The sequence below is a fragment of the Macaca fascicularis genome, chromosome 3, assembly GCF_037993035.2.
Source record: "Macaca fascicularis isolate 582-1 chromosome 3, T2T-MFA8v1.1".
Classification (NCBI taxonomy): Eukaryota; Metazoa; Chordata; class Mammalia; order Primates; family Cercopithecidae; genus Macaca; species Macaca fascicularis.
In genome coordinates, this window is record NC_088377.1 from 4,941,709 (window position 1) to 4,954,514 (window position 12,806).

At 54.5% G+C, this 12,806-nt stretch overlaps 1 protein-coding gene across 3 annotated transcripts in view; it reads right to left on the reverse strand.

Moving 5' to 3' along the window:
• UMODL1 (uromodulin like 1) overlaps positions 1–12,806 on the reverse strand; it is a 138,211-nt gene that overhangs the window by 54,463 nt on the left and 70,942 nt on the right. For all 3 annotated transcript variants that reach the window (XR_012431973.1, XM_074033974.1, XM_015446821.4), the window contains exons 2-5: positions 11,229–11,471; positions 4,648–4,809; positions 3,400–3,521; positions 315–501 (exon numbers count right to left, since the gene is read on the reverse strand). Coding sequence is in view for 2 of the 3 variants with exons in the window: in XM_015446821.4 (XP_015302307.3) it covers positions 315–501; positions 3,400–3,521; positions 4,648–4,809; positions 11,229–11,471 (714 nt within the window). In the remaining variant the exon portion in view is untranslated. The remainder of the gene's footprint in view (positions 1–314; positions 502–3,399; positions 3,522–4,647; positions 4,810–11,228; positions 11,472–12,806) is intronic.

A 12,806-nucleotide genomic window follows, 5' to 3' on the forward strand; every position in this document is an offset into this window, starting at 1 on the left:
GGAGAAGCCTGCCGAGGCGGAAGGAGTCCAGAGGGATCTGAGGAGAAATGGAGGGAAGGGGAGAGGGGCCAGAAATGGGGGGCAAAATAAGTTCTCGAGGTCTGTACTTGGGGACTCGGAGTTTACAGGGTGAGCTGAAGGCAGATCCCACACCTGTGGCATGAACACACTTGAACCGGTTATTCTTTCACTCCTGAACTTAAACCTCCTTTAAAAGACAAAGGACTGGTCTGGCTTTAGCGTCCACCTTGCATTTTGACTGTTCAGGCCCCACCCTGCAGCCTCCCCAGAGGGAGGATCGAGGGAAGCCCAACCTTGCACCTGGACGCTGATCACTTCATAGACACGCTTCGCAATGTCACCCAGCAGGGCAGAGACGTCGGCCACAGGCAGTGGCTGCAGCAGGCCCAGCAGCAGCCATGACACCGTGGTGGAGGCATCCCCAGGGCCCGAGTGCAGGTGGTGGATGGTGGAGACCATTGGTTGCAGGGCACTGGTGACCTGTGAAGCCAGAATCAGAGCATCACACGGCAGAAGGACACCCTGTCAGACAGACAAGGAGATTGAGGCCCGCAGAGTTGAAGTGAACTGTCCACACACACACACCATTCTGCTCCTCAGCAAAGAACCTCTACAGTACTTATGCATCCGTCACTAGCCTAATAAAAGTCCTACAAACCAGAACTATCAATACCTTTTAGCACCAGTTGTGATAAGCTGAATTCTGTCCCCTAAAATCCATATGTTGAAGTCCTAAGCTCCAGCACCTCAGAATGTGACCTTATTTGGAAATAGGGTCACTGCAGATCTAACTAGTGAAGGTGGGTTCTAATCCAATATGGCTGGTGCCCTCATAAAAAGGGGAAATGTGGACACAGAAACAGATATGAATGGGGGGAAGACAGTGTGAAGAGACAGAGAAGACAGCTGCCTGCAGGCCAGGGAGAGAGGCCCGGAGGCCTCAGGAGGAACCAGCCCTGCCGACACCTTGATTTCAGACTCTCCAGTCCCCAGAACTGTGAGAGAGGAAGTTTCTGTTGTTTGAAGCCCCCAGTCAGTGGTCCTTGGTAACGGTGGCCCCAGGACACTAATACAGCAGCCAGCCCCAGGACCCCCCGGTCTCCCACCCTTGCCAAGACTGCAGGTCTCTTGCAGCTGACGACAGAGAATTAGAACTAGAATTAGACAATTTGAGATCACAAGCCATGGTCTCCTGTTGTGTATATCCAAACATCCAATTACTTTTTGAGGTTTAATGATCACTTTCCTCATTTCAGTGCATTATTTTTATTTCAGTTTAATATCTTGAATCTCAACCCTTGGGAAGCCGGGCAAACCGGCAGCTGCACAGCCAGACCAGCGGTCACCAAAACAAACTTTGTCAGCAAACCCCCGAGTCTCCACTGGGAACACCGAAGGAGGTTTGGGGAGAGCTGGGGTCCTCTGATACACACTTGAAGCCTCTTCCTGGGAGGAGATGCAACTCGTAATTTAGAATACAGAAATGGGAACCAGCCCCGGCCTCATTGGAACCCCTTATTCAGCAGCAGAAACAGGCCTCGGAGCCCAGCCCCTGCTGCCGCCTGACCCCTGGGCAAGGCAGGCGCTTCTACAGGGGGTAATGGGCTGGTTGGAGACACGAAACCTGCATACACAAGGAGACAGCAGGTGGCACACAGCAATAGTGAAAACACAACAACCACAACATCTCTGGCCCCACACATATCAGGAAGCTCAGGAACCATCTTGAGCTCTTTACATGTATGATTTAAACTCAATGGGCCCTGTCTCAGGCAGGGTTGTGATTATTTCTATTTATTTATTTATTATTTATTTATTTATTTATTTACTTACTTACTTACTTACTTAGAGACAGAGTCTTACTTGTAGCCCAGATTGGAGTGCACTGGCATGATCTCGGCTCACTGCAACCTCCACCTCCCAGGTTCAAGCAATTCTCCTGCCTCAGCCTCCCCAGTAGCTGGGATTACAGGCAGGTGCCACCACACCTGGCTAATTATTGGACTTCTAGTAGGGATAGGGTTTCGCCATGTTGGCCAGGCTGGTCTTGAACTCCTGACCTCAAGTGATCCGCCCTCCTCGGCCTCCCAAAGTGCTGGGATTACAGGCATGAGCCACCACTCCTGGCCGGTTATTTATATTTAATGGAGGCGGTACCTCAGGCACAGAGAGGTTAAGTGACTTGCCCAAGGTCACACAGCTGATGAGTGGCAACACTTGGGCCAGGCAGTGTGGCTTCAGAGCTAGCTTCTTACTGGCCAGCTGGACAGCCCCTCAACAAGCTAAGAGGAGACAGGAATCACTCCTAGCCCGGGCTGTTAAGACCGAGGCTGCAGACTACCCGTCTAGCAGCTCACTGGCCAGCAGCCCAGAACAACGGGAGGTGTGCACCATCTGATCTGGGCTTCCAGCCAGCTTAGTCTAAAGGCCAAGGAGTGCCCCAACCCTGGGTCTAACACCAAGACACCCAGGCACACGTGGGACACACAAAAGATCTGAAGCACAGAAGAGCTACACAGATGCCGAAGGAAAATGCGGGGCCCTTTGTCTGAAAAGTGTTGGCATTTCCAGAGGCGACGGCAGCACTTTAGACCAAGCTGAGCCCCTCTCAGCACAGGCCCCTGTCAGCAGCCGGCCCTAGAGTCAGACCATCCCCCAGGGAGCGCCGCCTTGGGGGCACGCAGTGCCCTGTCCACGCTGGGATTCCCGAGACTGATGGTGGCCTGAGCTGGAGAAGACATCCTGGTTGGCAATCACTGCTGATGGGCCAGAAAGTGTGAGCTGTGTCATCAGCAGGGGTCAGCAAGGGTGTTTGTTTTTATCCCCAGGGGACAGTGGGTGACATCTGGAGACAGTTTTGCATGTCACCCTGGGGTGTGCTTCTGACTTGTGTGGAGAGGCCAGGGGCGCTGCTAACCATGGGACCCCAGGGTGCTCGCCAGCCCTAGGCTACAGTTCCCATCTCCGCGCTCCCAGGATGGTGCCGGCTTCCATGAAGCAGGAGCCAGAACTTGAGAACTTTGGGAGTGAGGGTGGTGAGGGAAGAGCTTAGGGCTTAGGCTGTCTTTGCTGGGACTCCAGACTCCTGCAAGCTTAGGGATCCGCGTTCTCCACCACAACAGGTGGGCCTACGAGGGTACACACATCACAACTCAGCCAACTACACGCTTCAGTTGTGTGCCTGTTGTTGCATGTAAATCATACCTCTTTGAAGCTGATTTGTTTAAGAATTAGAATTTGGTTCACAGTCAGTCATTTGGGGCCACTTGTGGAACATCACCCTCCCCATCCCCAGGTCCCTTCCACGGCCCCACACCCGGGTCTGCCTGAGCAGCTGCTGAAAGGAGCATGCAGGGAGCCCCTGTCTTTCTCACCTACCAAGGAATGCAGAAGGCGCATGTGGTTCAGGAGCCTGGGGTCCACTTGCTGGAGTTCCTTGAAGTCCATTTTCACCACTATGGTGACGTTGTACCAGGAGCCCACAGGGCCCCTCTCTGGAGCTGCACAAGGGCAAACACTGATGATTATGGACCCAGGACAGGTTGAAGTCACGAGAGCCGCTGGGGTGGGAGAGGGGGCAGGAGAGGGAACCAGAGGCCATGAGAGGCCCTGCTCTGCATTTACCTCCCTGCAAAAAGACATCTACCACAGGAGACGGGGGGATGTCCCCACTGCCTGCCCCTTGCTCCTCTCCATCCTAATGTCCCTGAAGACCACTGATCCCTGCTCAGAGGTGAGCTGGGCCTGGGACCCACAGCAGTGGGCCTTGCCTTGAAGAGATCTGCTTAGGAGGTAAATAGAGCCTATCAGCCTCATTATACTGTCATAGTATGTTGATATAGAAAATTACTTTATACTGTGTCATTATTTTATTGATACTACAAATATTGGATAGTATAATAATATGTAATATGATATGTACTAAAGAATAGCATGTAATGTAATGATATAGTATTATCACATAATACTTGATATTATGTATACTATTGCTTTATTACTGCATACCATACTAATGCTATAATATATTTTAAATATATAAATATTTAAATATATATTTAAATATTTTAAATATTAAATAATATTGAATAATATGTATACATATTAAATAATATGTATAAATATTAAATTATGTGTGTGTGTGTATATATATAAAATATATGTATATAGACCATCCCATTCTCCTGGATGCAGACCCTAATCGAAAGAGAACTTTCCAGACCGGCAGGCGCGCATCTGAGACGGCAGGACCTGCCTACGACGCTGTGGCGCTCCTCAGGCCCCTGTGGCACTGCAGGCCCAGCCAGCTCCGCACCTGTGACAAATCTACCTGGAGCTCCTGGCCTCTCCAGGCAAACTGGGAAATCCGGGTCTCTGCCCCACCAGACGTGTCTTCCCATTTCAGGGCCCCTGAGAGCGCCATGAGCTTTTCCTCCCCGAGAGTTCAGGGGCCAGATTTTGACTAAGAAATTGTCTAAGAGCAGGCGCTGCCTGTGCACACAGTGGGGGCTCCTGGTGAAATCGGTCGCTGCTCCTAGAAACACACTCCTCCCCGCACCTTCACACAGATCAGCCTCACCGAGACCCTCCCTTGCTGCCTATCTGTGAGCACGGCCTGCAGCAGCCTACCTTGGGGTGCAGGGGCCATGCAGCAGCGCCCCCCTGACCAGGGGCAGCACTTCTCAAGTCCAGGACAGTCGGTGTCCAAGCTGCAGGGGGAGGTGGATGGTTCAGGCCCCTCTGCGGGGCAGACCCCGGGTCTTGATGTGAACTCCCTGGACTGATTCAGAGCTGGGAGAAAATGGTCCAGTTAATGATGCTGGTGATAAAAGACGAACCTGATTTGCTTCACAGGGGCCTCATGTCGGTGCTTCCTGGTACTGAAGTCTGCCTGTGGGTCTGTAGCCTGTTCAGGGCCCATCCCCATGCCTGGGCAGACACCCACCCCATTGGAGGGCCGCTGGCTTTGGCTTTCATATCCTCTGCCCATCTGTCCTGCCAGGGCAGCTTCAGTTGAGGTCCTAGGTGTCTCTGTTTCCTCCAGGCCTCAGGAGTCCAGGTCCAAGAGGCTCCACCACCCCCTAGAGGGCTGCTTGCTGTTTCCAGTCCTGATAGCTCATTCATTCATTCATTCATTCATTCAATATTTGTTGAGCACCTACTATGTGCCAGGCACAATCCCAGGTGCCCAGGGCCCAGCCTTCAGGGAACTTATATTCCAGTGGGGGAACAGCAGTGCAAGGCGATCTACAGACATTCAGACAGGGTGAGAGCCTTGAGGGATGAAGCAGTGTGGGGGATGGAGGTCTGGGAAGTCCGCTCTGGAGAGGGGCTCGTGCCTGGGCTGGGCAGAGGGGAGCTCGGAGCAGCCCTGCAGACATCAGCCCTGGCGCCCATGAGGTGAGATACAGGCCTGGTGTGGGGTGTGGTGGAGGCTGGCCCAGGTGACAGTGCAGACGACTGTAGCATGGGACCCTGGGGAGATCAGGTGGGGGCATCCACAGGATGTGCTGACAGATGGGATGGAGTATAAGAGAAGAATAAGCTTCAGGAAGGCTCCCAGGCTTCGGGGCTGGCATCCCTGGGGCTCCATTCCTGAGCTGGGGAAAGCTGTGGGAAGAACGGCCTGGGGTAGGCCAGGTGTGGCAGCACAAATGTGAAGCTGGACACATTCACTGTTTGCCCACGTGGAGACGCACGGCAGAGTGGCACTGGAGGTGGCCACTGAGGCCAGCCCGCCGGCTGTTGGCTGCACAGCTCCCCAGCCCCTCACAGTGTGAGTGCAGCTCAGATGCAGCTCCAGACACAGAAACACAGCAAGCCTCTGCAGGAGGCAAAGATGAGGGGGGCCAGAGGCCAGCCCGGTGGGGTCCCCGTGGGAGGTACACTGGTCCTGGGGACCAGACCTCAGTCAGGGCTGCAGAGGGAGGCCACGGTGGGCTTTCCAGAAAAGGGGCTTGTAGAGCTCTCAGAAAGCACTGCAGGAGTCTGAGAATCCACCCAAAGCGAAGCTTTCATGAGTCCGGGGGCTGACGCTCAGGGCTCCGAGAAACACAAGAGGAGGGCAAGGAGAAGAAACTGAACCCCAGGGGACAGGAGACAGTGGAGCCTGTGCCCAATGCCGCAGAGCCTGCAGTGTGCCTTTGCCAAGATAGCAGAGGTGGGCCCAGGGCAGGAGACGACCCCATCTCCCAGGACGGAAGGAAGCTGAGAAGATGGGAGCTCCACAAGGCAGAGGGCAGCCATGAGGAGGACACACAGGGAGGAGGGACCCAGTTCAGGGCCCCAGAGAAGGCTTGCCCCGCTCTGTGGCCTCCAAACTCAGCCATCCTGATGGTGGGTGCCGTGCTCCCCCTGGGGTTTTACTCAGAGCTGTCCAGTTCATGCCCAGATGCATGGCAAGCTTTGTGTGTCTATGGCCCGGGGATGTTTAGAAGCACAGCCTGAGACCTCTCAGAGCCCAGAAGACTAGAGGAGGCCAGCTGGTAACTGGGTCCGAGACTCACCTCCACGAGGGTGGGGAAAACTTGTGGGATTGGCCAAGTGGAAGGGCAGCCTCAACAGGCTGCAATCCCAGGGACCCGCCTCTTGGGTCCCCCAGGGTCTCTGCAGAGCACTCCGCAACCAAGAAAGAAGGTGGTGGCCCTGGTTTCTGTTGGGACCACATCACCAAGGACACTGCTCAGCTGGCCAGAGTAGGGGGAGCCAGAGTCGTGGAATATGCGGACAGACTGCATCCCCGCTCTTCTCACACAGCCCTGTCTGCCAGCGCCCGGCCTTGCTGTGGGCATTCCTCTCAGCCACACTCTCTTTCTTGTGTTGTCCCTGACTCAGTCTTCTTCTCCTCATCATCCAGGCAGCTCTACTAATGGCCGTGCATGAAAAATGAACGTTGGGTGCAGCTCGAGGAGGGCAATGTCAGGAGCCTGGTGGAGGCTTGCTGAGCGTCTGATGGTCTCTGCTTTGTCTCCCAGTGCAAAAAGCAAAGGCCTAAGGGTTAAGCAGATGTATGGACTAAATGGAAGGTGGGCTCCTGGGACAGAAAAAGACATTCTGGGGAAAGCAGGGATATCCAAATAAAGTATGGAGTTTCTTGGCAATGCCCAGTGCTAGTTCCTTAGGACAAGTTGTCCCGAGAGCTGTAAGATGCTAACGTTAGGGGAAGCTGGGTTGGGGGGTACAGGACCTTTCTGCATTATCTTTGCAGAAAGATAAAGACTTCCCTGCAAATCTAAAACTATTCTAAACTAAAAGGCTATTTAAATAGAAGTAATCCCCCCAAAATTGGCTTCCAAAAATAGTTGCCTAATCATCAGAGGCGTGTTTTTGAGTGAAAGGTTTGCATCTTAACTGGGCACTGCCGGGAAGCCCCTCCATGCCTTGGAGCCGGCCAGCTGACTGAGTGCCCTGAGAAAGCTGAACAAGTCCAACTTGGTAGAAAGTCAAAAATCTCCTTCTTCCCTAACTCAATGCAAACAATAAAAGAACTGCTCAGCTCCTGGCAACACTGTTAGTCATGGTCCAGTGAAGCAACAGGGGAGCTTTCTGTTGGAGCAGTAAAACCCAAGGCTCCCAGGGCTGAGGACTGGATGAGCTGGGGAGGAGTCGCTCCTGTCTCCCTCCTCCTTCCTCAGTGCCTCTTCGCCTGGTCAGGACAGGAGGTTCTCACCAAAGGGCCCCTGGTCATCAGCCTGCGAGGACAAGAAGTTTTGGGGAGTCTCCTGGTCCCGTGGGGTCCTGGATTTGCCTAACAAGGTTGAGTTTGCTAGGAGGTTGATCCTGTGCAGAATTGGGGTGTCACTGGAGTTAGGGAGCATGGCTAAGATGCTGGGTTCCACTTCTCAGAATTCATCCTGAGCACATAATCCAACTTGTACACAGCCACGTTTGTACCGTATACTGTTCATCACAGCATTACGTATGCTAATGAGTAATTAGAAACAACTGAATGTTAAGTGGCAAGAACTTGCTCAGTGAATGCTGATGTGCATATGAGGTAATGCCATGTGGTCGTAAAAGCATGCCGTGGAGCCATGTGTATGGACATGGAAGCTGCTGTGGATACATTGCTGAGTAGTAAAATCATGCTACAAACGTCTTGGACACAGTGGCCATCCCCTTGTGAAATGTCTGCCCTGGATAAAGAACATGTGAAAGGTGGTTATTCGTGAGCAGCAGGCTTGGGATCGTTTCCTCCTCCTGTTTCCTGTGTTTCCAAATTTTCTGCATGGCTCATGTATTCATTTCTGTAATTATACTTTTAAAAACTTAAAATAATGCACCAGGTGTCATTGCGTTCCAAATGCTGGAATGAAAAAGTTGAAAAAGTCACTGAAAATCATATCACGTGTGTGTTGATGCCTCCCTTCGCTTTTTTGTGTAAGTCATGATTGAGCGGGAGGAGAAAGGAGGAACCACGTCTGGCATTTTGCCACTGTCTGGGGGATAGGACTCCGAGGCGCAGACCCCCGGGCAGCTGAGGTGTGAGTCACCCACACTCAAGCGACCTGGAGGCCCCGCTGCAGAGGAAGGAGCATCTCCTGCCCTTCACACCTCCCAGTATTTCCAGGTGCCTCCAACATCTGCCAGGTCCAGCTTCAGGCCTGCTTCATTCCGTACAAATCAGAGTTGCAGTGCTCAACAGGTCACTTACTGAGACCATCTCACGTCCAGCTCCAAGGGGTCAACCTGCCGTGCGGCATCCCAGAAAAAGCAGCTTGGATGAAAAGAACTGTGCAAGCATGGAGAAGGTTGTGCTGCCAAAATCCGGGGTGTAAATCTGCCCACCACAGGCACCTTCACACTACCAGCGTGATGTCTCCGACCTTGGGGCTGGGAAGAGATGGAGGCCCACGGGATACAGCCCCCGAGCAGCAGGAGCTGCAGAAGCCTCGTGGGCTATGCCCTTCACCAGGCCCCGGCACAGTCAGGGACCTTTCTGAGAAAGAACTCCGTGTCCTCAGTGCCCTGAAACGTTCCTTCTCCCACAATCGCCACAGCCACAGCATTCAAATGCCACAAACTCCTCTACACTAAAGTGCAGCTTGATAAACCCCCAAAAATCTGCCTGGGGGTCAGAGAGCCCCGGGTCCATGTCCCGAGCCAGGCTTCCCAGAGCTGTGCCATGGTGGTGGGGGCGCGGGCCTCCCCTAGCCTGGATCTCCACCTGCAGAGCCAGGGATGCCTATTCCTTTGGCGCCTGAGGGATTGGAGGGTCTCCTGCCCTGGCCTCTTAGAAAGAATGCACTCAGGCAATGCCTGTTCCCCTCCCTCTTCTCCTTCCTCCTTCTAGGTCTGCCCCCTCTTTGCTGTGCCAGAGTGAGCCTTCTAGAACCTGAGGGGCCATGTACTGAGGGGCTCAGCGCCCGCAGAGTGAGTCCACTTCCCCTCATGCCCCACGTCCCTCCCTGTGGCCTCGCCCTCCACTCCCTGCAGCTCCCCATGGCAGCCCACTCTCACCCACAGGACTCCCTGACTGCAAAAGCATCGCCCGGGTGAGCCCCTAATTAAAGGTGCTAACACTCTAACAGTGCGGCTGATTCCCACAAGAGGCAGTTCCTGGAGGCTGTTCTGTGGAGGAGGATGAAGGGCAGGTGGTGGGGAGGGGCCTCCCTGTCTTCTGGGAGGGAATTAACTTGTTTGTTGCAGCAGGCCAGGGTCTCTTACAGAAGGTGATGGTGGGCATGGGTGGGGCTGGTGTGGCCCTGCAGAGCAGGGGGCAGGAAGGGGCTGCTGATCGGCCTCCCCCAGAGCCTCCTCCCCTCACTAGTCCTGACAATGCCAACAGGTAGGAAGAGGTGTGGCCTCCACAGGTAAGAAAGGACAGGACAGGACAGGACAGGGCATGTCCTGGCTGCAAAGTCCACATGCTCTAAACCAAGGTGCTGTGGCATCAGCACCTGTGTCCTAACGGCCCCTGCCATCCACTAGGAGTGGAGGCTGCTTGCAGGGCAGGGACAGCAGCAACTGTGGCTCAGCAGGCCCCTCTATGTGTGTGGCCCTCGGAGAAAGGGAAAGTGGAAATGGGGTCAGGCATCAGGACAGGAAGGGTCTCCTTAGACCAGCACCTGAGCAGCATGGCCAAGGCATAGCCTTATCCTGCCGGTGGCCCTCTAGGAAAGCAATGGGAGTACAGAAGGGCCATTGCTCTGGGGTCAGCTGGCCCCGCCTGGTTTCTATTGGTGATGGAGGTATCGGTCATGGTGGTATTGTTTGAACACTCCTGAAAGAGAAGTGTGCCTGTTAACAGCACACCCAAACCACTGGGCCCTGTCTGTGCCTGGCCCTCTGAACGGGGCAGCAGAAATGCGTCAACTCTCCCCGTCATCTGTGAAACCGCACTGGGGGCTGAGGGAGGGCCCACTCAGGATGGCCCAGCATGCAGGTCTATGCGGACCCCAGACTCTGCAACCTCGGGCCCTTGGTTTCTGGAGGAGGCAGGCACCCTGGTTTGGGGAGTCCGCGCTCCGTTCTGCTGGTGTCTTGGTCTCAGGCCACAAGGATGGGTCCTGTAGGATCCCCCTTGGGGCACCCAGGAGCTGGTGGCTTCTGCACTCTGGAGGCCACAGCCCTTGTGTCTCAGTGACCCTGGCCAACACCAAGCTGGAGCCACACACCCCCATGTCCTTCCACAGTGGGGCTGTGAGGCAGGACCTTCTGACTATACAGAAACTCATTGCAGATCTGGTATTGACTCGATATTAGCAACCACTAAACACACACACACACACACACACACCTCCCCTGAAAGAGATCACCTGCGTGTCAGTAGGCTGAGCCCTGAGTCCCCGCCCCCTCCCAACGGCTCAGACCCTGGCCTGGCCTAACTGCACTGGTCACCCTGGTAACTGACCCCAAGCATCCTACAGGACAGCAGCTTTCAAACTGCACTGAGAAGCGGGAGGACTTGGGGCCCTCTGAGAACAATAGAGGTTCTCAAAGTGGGGTTCCTGGGCCAGCAGCATCAGTGTCACCCAGGAACTTGTCAGGAGGGCAAATTCTTGTACTTCACCCCCACCCACGGACTCAGAAACCTGAGAGTGGAGCCAGGGACAAGCCCTGCCGATGACCCTGCTGCCTGGTCAAGGCTGGGAACCGTGCTCCTGGAAGATCTAGCAAGTTCCAGGCCAATGGGTGCCAACGGTGACTGTCCCATCAGGAGTCTCGACGGCAAGGGTGGCCCCGCCCCAGCCCGGCAGCCCTGGACTCACGCAAGACACAGTAGAGGCCGAGCTGCTCATAGCCCTCACAGCAGTCGGTCACATTCCTGGACTCGGGAACCTCCACTACCAGGTACTGGGTCCGGTAAACAGTCTTGGGGCACTGCCTCCAGGGGATCCAGCCACCGCAGGACGCATAGGTCGTGTAGGACGTCTGCACAGCCTCCACCTTCTGCACAGTGTGGGTCACACGGTAGCTGCACAGCTGGTAGCCCAACAGGGAGAGGCCTTTTTCTAAAAGAGGCAAGCAAGGAGGCGACTGAGAACACCAGGATCAGATCCATGCGAGCGGTTATCCGCAAGGCGTCCTTCTGCAACAGCAAGCAAGACCACACCTCCCGCACTCAGGCAGGCCTCTCGGAAGCTGCCCACCAGCCCTCTCCACAGGCCTTTGCCTGCTAGTGCACCAGGAAGGCTGTTGCATGAGTGAGCACAGAAGAATAAAGCATCGACATAGCCTGGCCTGCTAAGAAAGCTGCTGTGACCGAGGGGGAGGTGCCACCTGGGCCCCACGCTTCCTGAAGCACAGGGGTCTCACAGCCAATATACGAAGGAAAGAGCACAGCACTGGGATCAACGCTTAGAGATCATGTCCCTTCGTTCTGCTCTGTGTGGGCTCATTCTACAGCCGTAGAATCTCATGCACGTCTATCTCTTCGTCCCCCTGAGCCTCAAGGTTGCCACATGGGAAGTGAACGAGCAGCAGTTCCCGCTACAGTGGAAACTGAAGGATACTGCGGCCAGGACATGACAAAGACGGCTTTCTTTTCAGTGAGCTGGAAGATAAGTAAGCAGGTACTTAAAGCACGTGTGAGAAGTTTGTTGATGATAAAAGACCAGCTCAGGCCGGGCGTGGTGGCTCACGCCTATAATCCCAGCACTTTGGGAGGCTGAAGTGGGCGGGTCGCCTGAGGTCAGGAGTTCGAGACCAGCCTGGCCAACATGGTGAAATACCCATCTCTACCAAAAATATTTTTTAAAAATTAGCTGGGTGTGGGCTGGGAGCAGTGGCTCATGCCTGTAATCCCAGCACTTTGGGAGGCCAAGGTGGGCAGATTAAGAGGTCAGGAGATCGAGACCATCCTGACTAACGCGGTGAAAACCCATCTCTACTAAAAATACAAAAAATTAGCCAGGCATGGTGGCAGGCAGCTGTAGTCCCAGCTCTCAGGAGGCTGAGGCAGAAGAATGGCGTGAACCCGGGAGGTTAAGGTTGCAGTGAGCCGAGATTGTGCCACTGCACTCCACCCTGGGTGACAGAGGGAGACTCCCTCTCAAAAAAAAAAAAAGAAAAAATGTAGCCAGGTGTGGTGGGGCGCACCTGTAATCCCAGCTAGTTGGGAGGTTGAGGCAGAAGAATTGCTTGAACCCAGGAGGCGGAGGTTGCAGTGAGCCTAGATCATGTCACTGCACTCCAGCCTGGGCGACAGAGCGAGACTCCGTCTCAAAAAAAGACCAGTTCAACTGTTCAGCCGTTACCATTGTGATCAGGAGGAGGCACAATCACCCCCGCTGCAGGACAAGCACCAGATTTACCATATCAGGCCCTATGCATCTCTCACCAGAGCC